Source organism: Xiphophorus couchianus, chromosome 18 (genome assembly GCF_001444195.1).
Source record: "Xiphophorus couchianus chromosome 18, X_couchianus-1.0, whole genome shotgun sequence".
Lineage (NCBI taxonomy): Eukaryota > Metazoa > Chordata > Actinopteri > Cyprinodontiformes > Poeciliidae > Xiphophorus > Xiphophorus couchianus.
In genome coordinates, this window is record NC_040245.1 from 9,519,600 (window position 1) to 9,537,984 (window position 18,385).

Below are 18,385 nucleotides of genomic sequence, written 5' to 3' on the forward strand. Positions count from 1 at the left end.
GGCTACCATTTTTGCAATCCTGAACATAAACAGCAGTTTTATAGCCAAAATAGGTTAATTTTGAAAGAACCCAAGAACCCCAATAACTTGGTTGCACAAAATGTGAGTTGGAAGTGCAATTTAAAAAAAAATCACAAACAACTGATTTGAGAGTTTAGTTCTGGAGTTGTCTTTTAGAAGTGTATTGATTGGAACTTTGAGCCAATACTCATATCTCTCTGGAATATTTCAAATTTTTATAAGCACATCTGCTTTAACAAATCCAAACTGTCCCCAAAAACACTGACTGTGAGTTCAAACCACTAACTGCTTGACAATTTATGCACTGGCCTGGGCTAGAAGTGCTTGGAGTCGGTTTGTTCTAAGATAGTTTGATGTGAATATAAATCACACAGGCAAACTCTTTCTCCTTACAAGGTAGATTTCTCTGAAGTGCCTCTGAAAAAAGACATGCCTGTTCTGATGTAACATTATAAAACACATCTGACGTTAATATTTTAAAAGTGGAAGCATTTTTTATTTATTCGCCTACGTCTTTTAAATATGAATACCCATCTAACCTGGTTTTATAACATATCCAGATCAGGTTCTGAAACCTTAGGAAAGCTTACAGCAAAGGAAAGTTTGTGACCTGCATGTCTGCCAACAGTTTGTGTCAACAAAACATGTGCTTACAAAAGTAGAGTAAAGCTGCGGTCTAATTCACATAATCTAGACAATTAAAATGAAATCCCAACAAACTCAGTTAAGTTGTTTTGCAAGCTATGGGTTATGTCATTACTTCAAAAGAGGAAATCTGTCCTGCAACACCAATGCTCCATGCCTACACATACAAATTAACCCCACATAATGTCCTCTTTCTCTTCACACACCTACATAGAAGCGCAAACACAGTCTGTGTCACTGCGTCGTCCTCTCTCCAAGGGCTATGTCAAAGTTTCTGCGAGACATCCGCCTGCCCAGCTCAGCTGAGAGGGTGTCAGCACCATGACGTCTGCACACAAAAGACCTCATTCAGTCGATCTCTCAAGGAAGCAATGATTCCCTCTCCCACACACACACGCACACCCCGACACAGACACACACACACACGCCTGCCTGCTCACCCCACCACTACGTAGAACATAACACAATATTATTCAGTTAATCCAGAGAAAGGAGGCTCACTGCAAAGCTCCTGTTAGTTACATAAAACCAGCCATTGAGCAACTACAAGGCACAAATGAAAGGTGGAAATTTTCAACCATGTTTAGGTGTTTTTTGTTTTTTTTTACTAAATAGTGCTGCACTCATGTATTATAATCTATAGGATCTGTAGTACAAAATTAAATTTCCTCTTTACAGTTTAATTCTGTCAATATTTCAGAATGTTAAATTCATTTCAAAATTAAAGATAACCACAGTAAACATAAAATTACATTTTTAAATGATCATTTGATCTATTTAAGTGTGAAAAGTTACCTAACCCACTGAAAAGTAATTGCTCCCAAAACATAGTAACTGGTTGAGCAGCAATATCTTTCATCAAGCAAGTCTGTTACATCACTGTGGAGGAACTTTGACCCACTCCTCCTTATAGAATTGTTATTTACTGTACGTTACACTGGAGGGTTTTTTTTTTAGCTTTAATGTACTGTAATTCAGAGTTTGATTAGGCTACTCTAAAACCTCAGTTTTTTTCCCTTAAAGTTGAAGGTGAAAATAGTAAAATATAACAATAAATTGCTGTTCAATGTTTACTTTCCTTTTTAACATACTGCTAAAAAGAGTGTAGTGTAAGATGTTTCTGAACTTGGTCATTTCAGCTAATACATGATCTAGAAATAATGTACATTTCCTCTGCTGCTCTAAGAGGAAGTCCTTTTTGTGATCAGGGTTGTGTTAGATTTAAGATATAAGAGTATTTTTAATGTAGTCACAAAAGCTGTAGAACTGCTTTGAGTGAGTTCCTGTAACCTGCTAAAATAAAATTAAAAGGTAACTTCCAAAGCATTTTCAAACACTAATAAGGAAACTGCATAACATGCAATAAAACACAAAGCTTAATAAATAATTTTTCTCTCAATAATATAAAGCTGAAATATCAGGTCTGCTCTGCAGGGCAGCTGTACATCCTGGTTGTCACATTCATTATGTGATTGTTTTCTTGGTTTGCTGAAATAAACAGGAATTTGATTAGGAGACCTGTCAAATCTACATGCCTAATTAAAAATAATCAACAAATAATTAATAATAATAATAATAATTAATTCACAAAGGCATGTTGCAATCATTGCAGGTGGTTTACCACTAGTCTTATTGAAACAAATTTATTGTATTTAAACATTGACAGCAAACATTCTAAAATAATTATTATTGCAAATACTTTATCATTTGTTTATTCAGAAAGTTTTTAACTCTTATGAGACAAGGTATTAAATAAGGAGCCAGTTTGTAGAAGACATATTTATTCTGTTTTGCTTTGATTTAGTCAGGTGAGTTTTTATGGTATAAAATAAATGCTGGTTGCACATTAAGCTATCCTTCAGTTTCAAGAGGTTCATTTTTACAGCAGGTGTTTAGCAGTTCTGTTTGTGGTTTTCAGGGAAGTGAAAAATGTTCGTCTGTCAACTCTGCTTAGCTTTTCTATGTTGTCTCATATTAACGTCCTTTCTGCGTTAACAAATGCTTTCTGAACAAAATAAACTGAGCACTGACGAGGTAATGTTGTAAATTATGTGCTCCTGGGATTCAGTAGGCACATGCTTGCTTCAAGAACCTGAACTGTAAAAAGGCAATATGGCTCACTGAAAACCATCTAGTTGCAAAATAATGGAAAGCTGGGAAAGCAATGATAAAATCGTTGTGTATCAATTTTAGAGACACTTGAAGGATGACTGTATGCAGAGGAGAGACACAGGCAGGATGTGTCAGTGAGCAGTTTTTTATGGAAAACAATGTGATGCTTCAGAGAAGCTAGATGAGCTGCTCCCTCATGAATAATGAATTACTGTTCTTAAAATGGACTACTTGGGGACTTTAAAGTGGTAATACTCTGTCATTTTTGGAATTCATTGATTGTTTTTTTCTGAATTTTGCTGTATTATATCCAAAAAACATCAGTGTATCCTATTGTGATTTAATGCGATGAGACAATAAAGAGTTGTGTATAATGGTGAAATACAAAACAAGATGCAGCCTTAACTGTAGCATAAGGTGATTCTACAAGCATTGACTCATGCAATCAAGAAACAAATGCAAAGCTTACTTTTCAGATTTGTATTTGTAACATTTTGAAAATCATACATAATTTTCCTTCCACTTTGAACAACACAATTGTGTTGTTCAAAGTGGTGAACAACACAATTGTTCACCACTTTGTGTTGGTCTGTCACTTAAAATCCCAATGAAATTTCTTAAATTTTAGGATTGTAGTATGACAAAATGTACCAACATTTCAAGGTCCATTAATGCTTCTGCCAGGCAATGTTGGTCAAAGACCTTAAGATGTAAAGTTAACCGTTGTCTCTGTTCAGGACTATGGACAGTTCCCAAGGTCCTCCAGGGAGACAGGGTGTTTATGGGTCATAGTAAAATATATACCTGTATGTATGTATATATTGTCAAAGAATCATATTGCATGCCTTTGTATTTAGCTCTCTTAAAATAAATAAATAAAGAGCAAAGATTTGCTTTTAGAAGTGTTAAAGGGTAAAAAAATGGCCTTATATGGGAAGGCGCTGCATCTTCTACATATGCATTTATAAACCTGGTACAGTTTACATTTTACAACCTAAATACATCTCCTTACTGCTATCAACCTTTTTGACTTCCTTACTCATCTATTTTGGGTTTGATGTTATTGGTGAGTGAGACTGATCAGCAGCTGGTGTCCATCAGTGTAGGAATACTTCATGCAAATATTGCAGAGTATGTTTTTGTGCTGATTAATTAAATGGTACCTACAGATAAAGTAAAATAAAGCAACACTCGAAACCAAAGATTGTGTTTTTTGTCCCCAGTGAGGATGAAGCTGAAGAAATGATAAAAACACCATAATCTCTGCTCAGTAACCTTGGTTGCAGACAGTGCATACATTAGAACAGATTGGCTGGTGCCACAGCCTCTGATAGAGCATTTACCAAGGCCGGGATAGAAGTGTGCAAATGGTCATCTCAACATATTGTAGCTGTAATGATGGCTTTTTTCTTCTTACAATAAAAGGAGACTTTTTAAACTTTGCGAAAATTAATATACTGTATCTGTACTCTACAATCACTGCATGATGTAAACAGTCTGCATATTTATATGGCAAGTATCATATTATGCATATTTTTCAAAAATAAGCTGCATTTGAATAAAGACCATGAACTGCAGAGTGAAACATGACCGCAGAGCGAAAAATAGACTGAAGACCAAGAGATATTTGGAGACAGGCCTTTTCATGGCTTTTATGGACTGAGATGAGAGTGACTACTCAAATGCTAGTGAGGTTTGGGTAATATAGTTGTAGGTACTGATACTATGGAAAACAACTAGAAATTAAGTACCATCAAACTTCATTTCCCAAGATTGAAGGTACTTTCCTCAATCACTAGGACTCCAAACTCCAAAACAAAAAATCTCACTTTTACTTTCTTAAATATTCTGGCTTATTATTATTTTGGGTTAACTGACTGCCCTGTAGTTCTTCAGTGATTAAATTGATTGTAAAAATCACAATTTTCCTAATAATTGTGTGTACATGGTATGAATGATTGTCTTATGTCTTAGGATTTTGTCTATGTCAAGATTTTTTAAATTTTGATATAGACAAGATTTCAAAAATCTTGTCAGTTTCATTACTTAATAATGAAACCAGATAGCCTTTTACAACTTGAGTTGTACATTAATATCATCTTTGATGTTTTTTCCCCAGATTGAGTGGACATTATCTTCTAGTAAAAGAATCTGAAACTCTAGAAGAAAAGTCAAAGTTAACAGCATAAAGCCAGAGAACGTCAACAGCAGGAATAGTGTCTTCCTTCTCATCTCGTCATCCCTCCTCTCCACCAAAATGAGGCTCAAAGAGGACCTGAATCCCATGCTGCTGCTTCTCTTCCACCTCACGGTGTGGATCTACACCACAATTACCTTCCTGCCTTCCTACCTCCTCAGCTGGGTCTCCAGATCCCATAGGAATTTTTACGGGTCAGAGGAGGAACGGGCCAAGAGACCTAAGGCTTGTTCAGTTCTAGGACGCTCAGAGGGACCCTACAGAGCAGTCAGTGCCACCAAAAGGCTCCTTTCATCGCTACACCCTGGAGTGGATACGCTGGATAAGATGTTTGAGTACGCAGCCATGAGGTTCCCGCAGAGAGACTGTCTTGGAACGAGAGAAGTGGTTACAGAGGAAGATGAGCGACAGAGCAATGGGAAAGTGTTCAAGAAGGTAATCTGATGGTGGTTGCAGCAGCAACTTCTTAAAATTACAGTGTAATGGAAGTAAGTGGAGGAATATGGAACAAAAAAAACTTTTATTAAATTAAATGTAAAGATAATTGAAACTGAGTTTTCTTTAACAACATACTGTATATGTCTGGTAATCTTAGTAACATCTTAATTTAAAGTTGCAAATCTCAAAACTATAATGTAATTACATTAATCAAAACCTTTTTGAGTTCTGTTTTTAAATCTGAATTAAACATTGAACTGTTTTTCTCTGTAAAATGCAAAAACTTGGTTAGGTTTTGGATTTTTAAACATTCAAATGTCTCATACGTTTTCTCCACTTACCTTGAAGGTTTATTGATCGTTTTTATCTTCAGAAACTTCAGTAAAATGCCCCCAACCTTTAGCTGTGTCTCTGCTTCAACACACCTGAGTCAGATATTCAGGTTATTAGATTGACACTGGAGAACTTTAATGTATATTGAGGATGTTATTCATCCAAATAATGAAAGAACTAGGGAAACGTCTAAAAGTTGCATGACACTTACCTTTGAGGACTGGAGTTGAAGTCCCCCAATTAAGATTATGTTCCAGCAAAACACTAATGCACTTTGAATCAGCCAGTGGCCCATCACTATGAGGAACCAGAGACAGACTAGCTCAGCTCTGACAGACACTTCAGATCAGGTTAGATCCAACTCTTAAGAAGACATGAATGACTTCAGATGGGGAGAGGAAATCAGAGTAACAGGAAAAAACAAGCAGAGGTGCAGCAAACTTCACACAAACTCAGGAAGTGTTTGACAGCTCAACATCCATCCTGTACAGACTGTCCTTCAGGTTTCATTAGAATCAATATCACAGCTAGTTACCCCTGACTTCATATAGGGCATCAGCTAATAATTAATAGAGCTGTAATTAACTTTAGTTTAAATTTTGTATTGAACGAGTCCCAACTGCAGATTGGGATGGAAAACTCTGAGGTTATTCCAGCGTATGTAATACATAAAGTAGTACATTTACTTAGTATTGAGAAGGATGGCTGAAAACAGACCTGACAGGAAGAAAGTGTAAGTTGTTGATTACAAGGAAAGGTGTCAGGGAGAAACAGAGTTTAAATTGTTAAAAATACGTAGGTGAAATCTTCTCTTATAGATTTTAGTCAAATTATGTGTTAAATAAACTCTAAATAACTGTTTGCATTGTGAGTTGAAAGGCACAGACTCCCTAAACCAGGTGTGTCAAACTCAAATACACAGTGGGCCAAAATTTTAAATTGAACAAAGCCGTGGGCCAAAGTTGAACATTTTATAAATAAATATTGAACAAGCAAGGCTTATATAACTTAAAAGTGCAGGCGTGCATAATTGAGTTGCTAAAAATAATATTATTATTATTATATTTGTGTTTATTTATGTTTTATTATTATAATAAAACATATAAATGGCATATTAAATAAAATGTAAATAAAAACTGAATGCCTCCTTTCTGAGGTAAATGTCAAAATTTGCTTCGTACACAGGCTAATAAATTTGAAAATAAAATAATATAACTATGAATAAATCATTAAATAAACTATGAATAAACCATTCAGGCCTTGGAGTAACAAGAAAAGGTGCATAGAAAACTTACTTATTGCTCATTTTGCGACACACTGATCTACTCTGATGCGGCCAAGCCAGATACCTGGCATCTTTTCTTGGATGCCAGTTCATCAATGTCGGGGCTCAGAGTTTGAGCTGAGGAAACCTTCATTATCGAACAAAGATGTTCATAAGATAAGATAAGATTTATTGTCATTGTCATCAAAGATGTTCATCAGTCAGAGGTCTCCTGTGAGACGTTTTCGTCATCTTCACTGAGGAGAAAAGTTGCTCACATACATATGTAAACAGATATTGTGTCTCCCACCTGTTCAGAAAAGTTCCATTTTCTGTCTTTCTTTTCACCATTTTTTGGTAGGGTAACACAGTGACAGCTGTAGTTTGAGGTCGCAGTGTGGTTTGGGGGAGAGGCACGGGGATGCGGGGTGCGCCGGGGCTTTCACCGAAGGAGTGCGCAAGAAAACGGATCACCACCTTCCTAATACATCCATGTCTGCTACCATAAGTGCTACTGACACAGAGGAGGAGGCGTGTCTGTCTCTGTCCTGATTGACAAAAAACAGCAGAGCATTATGGGATTTGTAGAATAAGTGGTGAATGCGGCGTAACAGGGTTGCCACCGTATAATACCGGCGGGCCGGCTCTAATATTAATTTGAAATTGCCTCGCGGGCCAAATATAATTACACTGCGGGCCAAATTTGGCCCACGGGCCAGAGTTTGACACCTATGCCCTAAACAGACAGTGTCTCTTGCACAATGTTTGTTTTTGTTTAATCTAGTGAAATGATCACAGCTTTTGCTGCTCTGCTATGTCAAACATGTTGTTGTTAATGTCGCTCATACTGAAATTTAAAATATTAAGAGAAATTAGTTAGGAGGCAAACTTATATTGTTTTTGTGTGCAGTGGAGTGAACACAAATCAGAGGTTTCCCAACTTTGACGTTCAGGGATTTGCCCCTGAATTCCAACACTAATCCCACCAGTCTGATCCTTTTAATCCATCTAATACTCACTTGGTTTTGCAAGTCTAAATGCCTTAACTATTTGTTCTTCAAGTATTGAATCCATCCAGCAAGTGTAAATCCTTTCTAATGAGTAGAAAGGATCAGGTTAGATCCAGGTTAGATGTCTGTGTCTGCACTAGCATTTACGTACCAATAGGAGTCAGTATAACCTCACTAAACGTGCAGGAATCTCTGGCGTTTGCTGTGAGCATTTAGTGTGGGTATTAAATGTAATGTCCAGAGTAGGAGCATGGGGATGACAGAAGACAGAAAAGTAGTTATGCAAAAATAATAATTATTATTAATAATTATTATTATTATAATAACTCTATAATGTGAGTTTTGGAGGAAGAACATAACTCAGTGCACATTGTGTTGTGATAAAAAGAGTGAAAGTGTTTTGGCTTTAATTTTCCTGTTAATAGCACCTATTAAGCGAATGGCTTTTTCCAACTACTTACTTGCTGAAGCTTTCTTAAAGATCAAATTAAATAAAACTCAATCTTATGAAATTTCAATTTATAGAAATCTGCAGAATCTAAAAGCTTTATTAAAAATACATTATTGATCTTTGGATCATTGATCTTTGTCAGTAAATGGCATTCTGCAGTTTTCTGAAAACCTTGCCAATCCCATTACTTTAAGTGAATCAAATATATCTTTTAGACCTACATATTAAATAAGAAAAAAGTATTTACACAAAAAAATAAAGCAGTTTAAACAAAACCTCTTACATGCATTGTTGTTTCAGCTGCAACCTTGAGGTCGGTGTCATGCTGAAAGGTGACTATCTGACCCAGTTTTTAATTCTGTCAAGGTTAGGGGTTTGGCTGCCCAGCTGCAAACTGGCTAGCTTTTTTACCCTGTTTAAATCTCCGCTCTGCAGGACAGACTATTAGAAGTATTCATCTTTCTTTTTAAAATTTATATTTATTAATATTCTTGGTGCATGGTAAGTATTAGCACATATTTCCAGTAGAAACACAGACGAACGTATAACCTTTTAATAAGCATAAAATGATAATTTGAACAAAAAGAAGAAAAGGGAAAGGAAACAAGCAAAAAAACAAACAACCTCCTTTCCCATCCCATCCCCAGTTATACTTCCTACATAGTTCTCACTTTACATGCATTTATACACATACACAGTCATACCATTTTCAACACTCATAAATGTATGTACATCAGTCAATATATTTATATTTTCAAAGAATTTGCACAGGACATAGCTACAGTACTTTGAACCTGGTCCAAGAAGGCTCATATCACTGATTCACACTGATGTCACTAGATTTAGCTGTGGTCAGCTGCATCTAGAGAAGGTAGAATATCTGTGAAGAGGCCCCATATTTTTTCCAAATGCTGCCTTTTTTCCTCACATAATTTAATATCTTTTCAGGCATTCAGTCAGACACCGGCATACATTTTATTTATTGCTGTACTTCTAAATAGGAGATATTGTTTTGTTGTTTTTTTTTTTTATAGAAGGTCACTTTAGGGCATATTGGCTCCCCCAGAATCTATATTTTTGGGTAATGTTCAATTTGAGTTCCAACAGCCCTTGAGATTATTTAAATGTTATATTTACAACATTCATCTATATTTGGGCGACTCTAAAGCATGTGTACAAGGTCACCATTAGCCACTTGACATTACAGGCATCTGGGGAGGAATTTGCTGTCAATTTTATGTAACCTGTAGGGGATATTTTATGTCTTATGCAACGTGTTAAATTTAATTTGCCTATGCTGCGTGGAGATTAACACAGTAGTAACTTTCCGTTACTTTCCATTATTGCTTCCATGTATGGTACCTGCAGGTAGTCCTTGGAGAGTACCGCTGGCTCTCCTATAAAGAAGCTCTGACAGCAGCGACTCAGCTGGGCAACGGTTTGGCATCTTTGGGTCAGCGGCCGAAAACCAACATTGCCATCTTTTGTGAGACCCGAGCGGAGTGGCTGATAGCTGCCCAGGCCTGCTTTGCGTACAACTTCCCAGGTAAGTTCACTCTGAATGCTGAGATTTCAGTAAGCCATAAGGTCTGTATTTCTAAATCAAAAACTGTTTACCTTTATTGTAAATTAGCCTCAGATTTAAGAATTAAAAGGAATAAAGAAAACTTACCTGGAAGATGTCATGTATGTGACTCCAGGCTTCAAGATTGAAAAATCTACTCACTGAAGGTTAAAAGGGAGAAATGTAAAGATTTATTCTACAGTCATATTCAAAATACCTTTTGAAAACAGCAACTTTAAACAAGTATTAAACATGCTTCTCATTAAGTCCTCATTTCTGTTTTTAAAAATAAACTTTTATTGGGCTTAAAGACATCCATCTATGTGTAATTAATCTATATAATATGTTTCACTTAGTGATAAAGTTCCTAATAATATTCTATTTTATTGAATTGCTCTTGTTTCTACAACACCTTTTTTCTAACACAATGATGAAATAGTTTATTCTCTAATGATCATAATGTGTCTTGTTCTTCTTTTCCCCCATAATATTTAGACAGTCACATTTATTTATTTTTGTTTGGTTTTAGTTTTTGTTTGGTTTTGTTTAAATGTTAAACAAGAAGAAAACTCTTTTCTGTGCATTTAAAAATGTAAAGACAACAAAACAAACTATGTCTAAAAAAGTAAAAAGGTGAATCTACTGTTTCTTTTTTTTCCCCCCTTCCCTCTATTCTCATCAATTTAATGTGGTTCTTGTTTGTTCTTGAATTGGCTTTGGTTTTAATGAATTAAAATTAATCCAAACAAAACAATGAGCACCTGTCAATAGAGTTTAATTTTCACTCACATTGAGAATCCTTTTAACTAACAGTATTACAGCTACTTTTGTATTTCTCTTGTGTTGCTCTGTTGGATATTTTTTCACTTAGCAGCTTTCCAAAGACGCTGTACTTTCCAGTGTACAGCGTCTCAACTCTGTTGCATTTGTGTGGTTGTACATCTGCACATGTTATTGTTTCCACTGCAAAGAATATAATATCAGTGGCCCAGCTGAAACAGTAGGAGGTTAGTCTGTCCTTTCTGCTTCACTGTTACATAAATATCCTACTTTTCCTCCTTTGCGCACTCTCTCTCTCATATATTTCTTCCTCTAAGTAATTTTTTAAACACAGAGTCTCCAGAGTGTACAATGCCTCACAAAAGCACTCATACTCCTTGAACTTATTTGTTAACCCTGCAACCAAAACCCTAATTGTAATTTTGTGTATATTTTTTGTAATAGAGCAGGACAAAGTAGTTCATAATTGGGCAGCAGAAAAAAAATTAGTACATGGTTCTCAAAGACTTGCATCCTTTGTAAATATTTAGTAGAACTAACCTTTAGCATAAAAACAGATGACCAGCTGGTGGTGGTAAGTTGGCCTAATGGTACGGATTGTATAGCAGCCTGGCCCGGAGCAGCTGTGGCTACACTGTATAAATGCAAGATCCTATAAATGTCCAAACACAATAATTTCTTTAGTAACTGGAAATGGTTTGTTTTGTCAGGTTAAGTAGTCACTTAACATTAGGTTCCTTTTTTTTTCAAAATAAGAAACCTTTTCACTCAGTGAATTTCCCCCCTTAGGGATGCTGGGCAGATTTATTCTTTAATATGTTCTGTATTAAAGAATAATGTGCCTTTTAGTTTATGTGTTCAGTTTAAGTGTGAGCGGCACTTCATTAAATTGTTTTGATTGTCCACAACGTGACTTTCATTTTGTCCATGCACTGTGGTTTAGGCTCCATTAAACTGTCATGCTTCCTTTAAAATATGGTGTCCGTATGAGCAGAGAAAGCATCTTTGTAAAGGATCCTGCTCTCTTTGCAAACAAACGCAGGGACTGTGGAAAAAGCCAGAGGCAGTCTATAATACATGGCGAGGGGAACAGAGAGGAGTCAAGGGTCGGAAAGAGCAACAGTGGGGAGAAAACAGGACAAGGCAAGTGAGGGGTGATGGCGTCAGAACGGGGGTGAGAGGGCCTACGTGAGCATCTGATGTTGACAGAGGCACCACGGAGTCAGCCGAGGCCCCCAGTGAACTCAAACACTGGATGTGTGTGTGTGTGTGCATTCCACACGTGTCAAATGGCTGACATACAGCCTGCAACACATGCACAGCTTAAAAAAAAAAAAAAAAAGAAAATCAGTTTTGAATACTTGAGATCTTATTGAGCTATGATTTGCAGTGTGCGCTTCTCTGTTTCTTGCTGTTTGCTTCCTGCATTACAAGATTTTTCTAAGTGGTGTGTGGTTGTGAGCAACTGTGTTAATCTGGGGTCCATTTGAGTGTTTAGATCTCACGGCTGGAGGTGTCACGGCCTTTGTTCAGACACACATGCAAACATACACACAGACACTGGCGTAGTAACAGCGCAGGAAGCAGAAGACTCCATGACGTAAAAATGTGAAGTCAGAAAGTTCTGAGTCCCAAACTGCTGTGTGTCAGAGGAGGAACACGGGGTTAGAGAGTGTTACAGTATGTCAGGCTGACTTCCCCTGTGTCTTCTGTTGATTCCTCCAATCACTTTCACTCCTTTGATTTCAATTTTGTGCTTTTTTCTCCTTCACCCCAGTTAGGGGAGAAGGAGAGCTATTCTATTCTTTATGTTGTTTATATTTCTGTCTTGTTCTAATATTATTGACAGACTTTACAAGCTGCTACTCTCTCCTGTCTCTCACAGAGCCTGGATTCCTCTCACCAACACTGTCATCCTTTGCAAGTTCTCTATAAATGATTTATAGCACCTTTTGAATTAGGTTTTCTATTTGTTTATGTACCAAAACCATTAGTTTTCAGTGAAAAACCATAAGAGGATTTTATATCCACTCATCTCAGATGGTCAATATATCCTTCCAAATCAGAAAAAAATTACTTCATGAAAGAAAAATATATGTTTAGGTGGATTCTAACAAGACTCCAAAAATGAATCGAATTGTTTGGTAAGGCAGAGGAGGCAGATATTTCAAAACAAGTTGACGCGCTCCAATCAAAAAGGTTTGGTACTTAAGCTGACTCAAACGATGATTTGATAAAGTTTTAGTAAAAAACTAAGCATACTTACATAAATAAGTTTTTCTATTCTTTCCCTTCTACAGATTGATTGGTTTTTCTTCTCATTTGTACAGCATAAACGTCACATAATATGGGTAAAAAATATGATTAATAAATATTATTTTTCGACTTCTCTTTATTTACATTACAAAAATAAGGGTATGCAGATTTTTGAGTTCTACTGTTAGGCGACTGCAGTCATGCAGGCACAGATTCCATTAGTCTGTCTTATGTGTGCTCTTAGTTAAGACACCAGCCCCCCTCACACACATACTAACACTGTTTATATCCTCAACAGATTGCTTATCAGTCAGTGGGAGCTTGTGGTCCTTCAGCTCAGTTGCTTGTGGAAGGCAAGAGGTCAAATCCAATCCTCTGAGTTATGTTGTTTCAGGGCACGTACATTGTGCATCGTCACACATCTTCCTGTCAAGGGTTTTATTTCCGTATTGGTCCACATGCACTTTCTGAAAGTGATGAAGATACATAAACTTCCTTCCCATGTTTAGCTGATATAGGTGTGCTTACTGTTTTTGTGGTCAGTTTAACCTTTTAGATGATCATTTATGTTTCAGTGGTTACACTGTACTCCACCCTGGGAGGTCCAGCCATCGCTCATGGGCTGAATGAGGCTCAAGTCACCCACATTATAACCAGCAGAGAGCTCCTGGAGACCAGACTGAAGGTTAGCGCTTCAAGAGATGAGAACATTTTTATTAGATCTCATAACACAGAGGAATAAAGCTTCCATGACAGTGATGATTGATGTAGGGCTTCAGTTCGGGCTTAGCTGCAGAGACACCTTGTGACTGAGCAGAACTACAGCATGGTGTATGTACTGCTATTCTGATTTTGCTGTGTAACTCTGCAATGCAGGTTTGATATTTTCAAAAATTATAAATAGTGGCAATTATTCCATAACTGGATATGTTTCTAATCACAGATCCTTTTATCTTTGTCTAAATATTTGCTTCACTGCTTTGTGCAGAAATTGCTGTATTGAAGTAATGTTGGTGGTGATATGGAGCGTATCTCTGTGCCTTTGTAGTTATGTTGTTGCATTTCTTTGTTCTTGCTTTGTATGTGTGTGTCAGGCGATCTTAGCTGAAGTTCCAAGGCTGCAACACATTATCGTAGTGGACAACACACCGACCACATGGCCCGGCTTTCCACGTGGCATCAGCATCTACAACATGGCCACTGTTCAGAAGCTGGGAGCCAGACCAGATAAAGGTACATTGTGTAATCGTGTAGTGTTTATAGAAAGTACTCACCCTTATGGATGTTTTTCCCTTTTTATTGTTTCAACAAATCAATCATGATCAACAAAATGTATCATTTTTGACAAAAAAGACTTTAATGTCAAAGCAAAAATGGATTTCTGCGCACTTTTCTGTGAATTTGCATGAATCGACTGAATTTTCCTACTGGCAGACAATAAAGGTCATTTCTATTCTATTCTATTATGATTCATTCCAAGGAACAACATGAAGCTGCTTCAAACTGTTAAACTTCATCCACCAAACTAGTAAAACGTGGGCTATTTGTCTTATGAAGATCTTGTTACTAAAAAGATGTCTTAACAAGTTTCCAGTGCGTGTTAAACAGTATGAAAACGTTTTCTCTTGTTTTCTCTGCAAATATATAATGTTACCCATCTATAAACCTCTGTATATTCTACTTAATCCCTCTAATCTACTTTGCTTGGGTAACATTTTCAAAATATCTTGACAATTTACAGACGCGGTTGCTCATGTAACAAACGAAACATCATGGGGTTTCTTATGGGCATTGGGGTGCGGGTGAATTGGTAGAAGTCATGTAAGGTCATGTGAATGAGGAAGTCCTGACATCTGTGTCAGATTAAGTTTGATACCATATGTCCTGTACTAGCGGATGGATGTGAGACTCGTTGCCTCCCCACCCTTTCCCTCACCCTGCTTGGCTTTTATTGAATCCCTTTGAATCAGCTGACCCACAACATGACCAGCTGCTACTGTCATGGACAGATAAAGGGAGAAAGAGGTAGGACTAGGAAGGGAGTTGAGGACACTGGGATCTGGGGGAGAGTCATGTTTACACTCAGCGCTGTTAACTTCACATGACATCAGATGTTGATGATGGGAGTAAGAAGAAAGATGGTTGTTGCCTTTTGATACTTCTTTTATGTTCATCCTCTGTTTGATTTTTTGACAACTTAGTTTCTTTCTTTGATTTACATTAAACTTTGCAGATAAGGAGACATGGAAAAAAACTGTTTCATGATATTACTTTAATAACATGAACAAATTCAAGATCTATGTATATATTAATAATTACAATTGTAATATGTTATCTCCTAAATGTTTTTTGATGTTTTTGAATTGCATACATACATTTTTTCACTTAGAAAGTTTCCATTTATATAATATTTTAGTGTGCTAAAACTGCAGCATAGAATAGATCCAGGGTTTTTTTGTTCTTTTAAGATCTGTATATTTCTGCATGCACTTTTTGTAATAAGGTCTCAAGACAAGAAAACAGAAACAACTGGATTTTACTCACAATTTAGTGAATGAGTATACTGATAATAATACATAATTTAACACCAAATGATTAGATCAGAAAAGAGAAATACTTCATACAGTAGCTGTGGACAGACTGTTGAGTGAAACTAATGTGACAAAGAAAATCATCACAGAGTAAAAAAAGGAGGAAAAGAAGGATAAGTGAGATGGCACTAGGTCTGCTCAGTCAGACAGCAGGGTGATCAGTAAAGTCTTTGAACACAATCTCTTGCATCCTTAAATGGAACAGGAGACTGCTGCTCACAAGGAGGAAGCCATTAATCAGCTCCACTCAGAATCACTGGCAAGTTCTCTGGACTTGATTTTATCTCAAATGAGCAAGAAAGTACAAATACAGTTTGTTCCACAGTTAGACAAGCTCTGATTTGTGTGGAGAAAGACGGCTGTTTTTCTTGCTAAATGTGGGTATCTACCAGGTTTTAGTTGCTGGTTTGAATTAAAAATAATGATGTATACAATGTTTCACACATAATCACTGTTTCATAACACAAATCTGTCATGTTCTTGTGTCTTCACTGTCACTTCAGCAACATTTGAGCGTAAGCAGCCTCTGTCTTCAGACATTGCAGTCATCATGTACACCAGTGGTTCCACAGGCATTCCAAAGGGCGTCATGATCTCCCATAGCAACATCATCGCCAGCATTACAGGGATGGCAGAGAGGATACCCAACCTGAGGTACTAATACTATCATGACCTATTATTGCATATCATTTATCAGATCAGGAATCAGGAATGCCGATTTACTGATTATCAATTCTGCACTATATCTAAATAATCCTATTAAGTTGCTGCGATAGAAATTATTGGTAATTATTGAAAGTAACATTTTCAATAATAAAACAAGTTCTTTTTCAAAACATCAAGATCGGGAATTGAACCGGTGATCTACTAACCACGTGGCAAACTCCACCGTTGCCATATTGCACTTGCTTATTTCAAAGAGGTATGCTGGAGAAAAAAACTGTTCAGAAACCAGAACTGTGTTGCAGCTCTATTGTTTACAATAAAAGATAAACCAAGTCTTTTCTCCTGGGACAGATAGGAGTCCAGAGGAAATGTGCTCAGGAGGAAGTCTAGCATGAATGGACGAACAATCTGGGTGAAAGGGAGTAAGACTGAAGTGGATGAAGATTAGAGAGTTTACATTCTCAATATCATAGACATTTTTGTTTGAAAATAAAATAAATTTGCAGTGATAACTTCCTCCTGATTCAAATCATGTACAGTGCTTTGCAAAGATGAACATACCCCGTGAACCTTTCCTCATTTTGTCACAACCACAAACATCAATGTACTTTATTAAAATTTTATGTGAAGAACAAACAGAAAGTACTGCATAGCTGTGAAGAAGATAGGAAATACATTGGTTCAACATTTTTGGCAAATAAAAATCTGAGAGGGCACATAGTAAAAAAGTTAATTCACCAAATAAACAGCCAACAGGACAACAATTAGTAGTCAAGCCTTAAAGAAAGGACAGCAGGAAGAAACATGGCGATGAAAAAAGTTATTAGAAACTCTTGCTTAAAGTTTGCAAGAAGTCAAAAAATTACTTTTTTTTTTGCTGTGCATGCGAAACACTGCGTGTGGTAATAAAATAACCCTGCACCTCACCTTGAACATCGAAACAACCTACTGAGTAACCTGCGCAGCAGCAGTTTCATGTTTATAATATGTTTATATCCATCCCTTATAACTGCTTAAAAATAATTTTAAAAAAACAACTGTGGATAAAACAGGTAAGGTCATGCCACCGTTTTGGGAGTACGGTATTTCAAATATTTAACACATACAAACTAATAAGTAATTATCCATATCGACAGTATCAATAACATATTGACATATATGAAACGTTTGTATCGTGATACGTTTTTCAGTCATATCGGTCAACCCTAGTTCATAGAAGAAAAAAACTTTGAACACTCTGCTAGATTTACCATTTCATTAGTAAGGTACAGCAGTATGCAAGAATTCACAATTAACTTTAAATATGTTTACTTTAAATGACTTAAAAGGTTTATGAAGTCAGTTTCTTTAATTAACATCACTTTCTAAAGGAGAAGACTGTCTCTGTGTTTACAGTGAAGAGGACACCTACATCGGGTACCTCCCTCTTGCTCATGTGCTTGAGCTGTGCGCAGAGCTTGTCTGCATTTCTTATGGCTGCCGAATTGGCTATTCCTCACCTCAAACACTTGCTGACCAGGTAACACCATCTAGCACTAATGATGAAGTAACCTGCATCAGTCAATGATGGGAAATGTTCTTTTTTTTAGCATTAAGCAAAATGCAGTTTGGGTAATTTGAGGTTGATATTACACTAGTTATTTCTTTGCTTTGTTTGATACTACTGTCATAAAATTAGATGTAGTCTGAACTTTTAAGACAACCTTCTGTGCAAAGCTAGATGTAACAGATTATAACAACCGTCTAATTATAATTAAGGCTATGAAAATCAACATTCTAGCTCATCAAAAGGGTCCTCATTAGAGTTTCTCCCGTGATGTGCTACATAAATGGATTGTGCATAATAGCTTAGATATGTGGATAAACCAAATGCAAATCATTTTATTTATTATTAATAGGCTTTAATTAGATAGACTTTAATGAGATGTGTTACTCTTCAAGCACTGCAGTGGTTTGCTGTTTGTTTCCATGACAGCACTCAACCTTTGCTTTAATAAAAAGCTGAAAGACTCACCTAAATATTCACAATAAATATTTGTTTTTATTCCTCTTGAGTT

General features: G+C 36.5%; 1 protein-coding gene across 2 annotated transcripts in view; it reads left to right on the forward strand.

Moving 5' to 3' along the window:
- The window catches only part of acsl3a (acyl-CoA synthetase long chain family member 3a), a 30,922-nt gene that overhangs the window by 1,740 nt on the left and 10,797 nt on the right, over positions 1–18,385 (forward strand). For both annotated transcript variants that reach the window (XM_027999383.1, XM_027999381.1), the window contains exons 2-7: positions 4,898–5,410; positions 9,840–10,017; positions 13,647–13,756; positions 14,166–14,304; positions 16,166–16,316; positions 17,724–17,847. In XM_027999383.1, coding sequence (XP_027855184.1) covers positions 5,036–5,410; positions 9,840–10,017; positions 13,647–13,756; positions 14,166–14,304; positions 16,166–16,316; positions 17,724–17,847 — 1,077 coding nt within the window. In that variant the 5' untranslated portion in view covers positions 4,898–5,035. The remainder of the gene's footprint in view (positions 1–4,897; positions 5,411–9,839; positions 10,018–13,646; positions 13,757–14,165; positions 14,305–16,165; positions 16,317–17,723; positions 17,848–18,385) is intronic.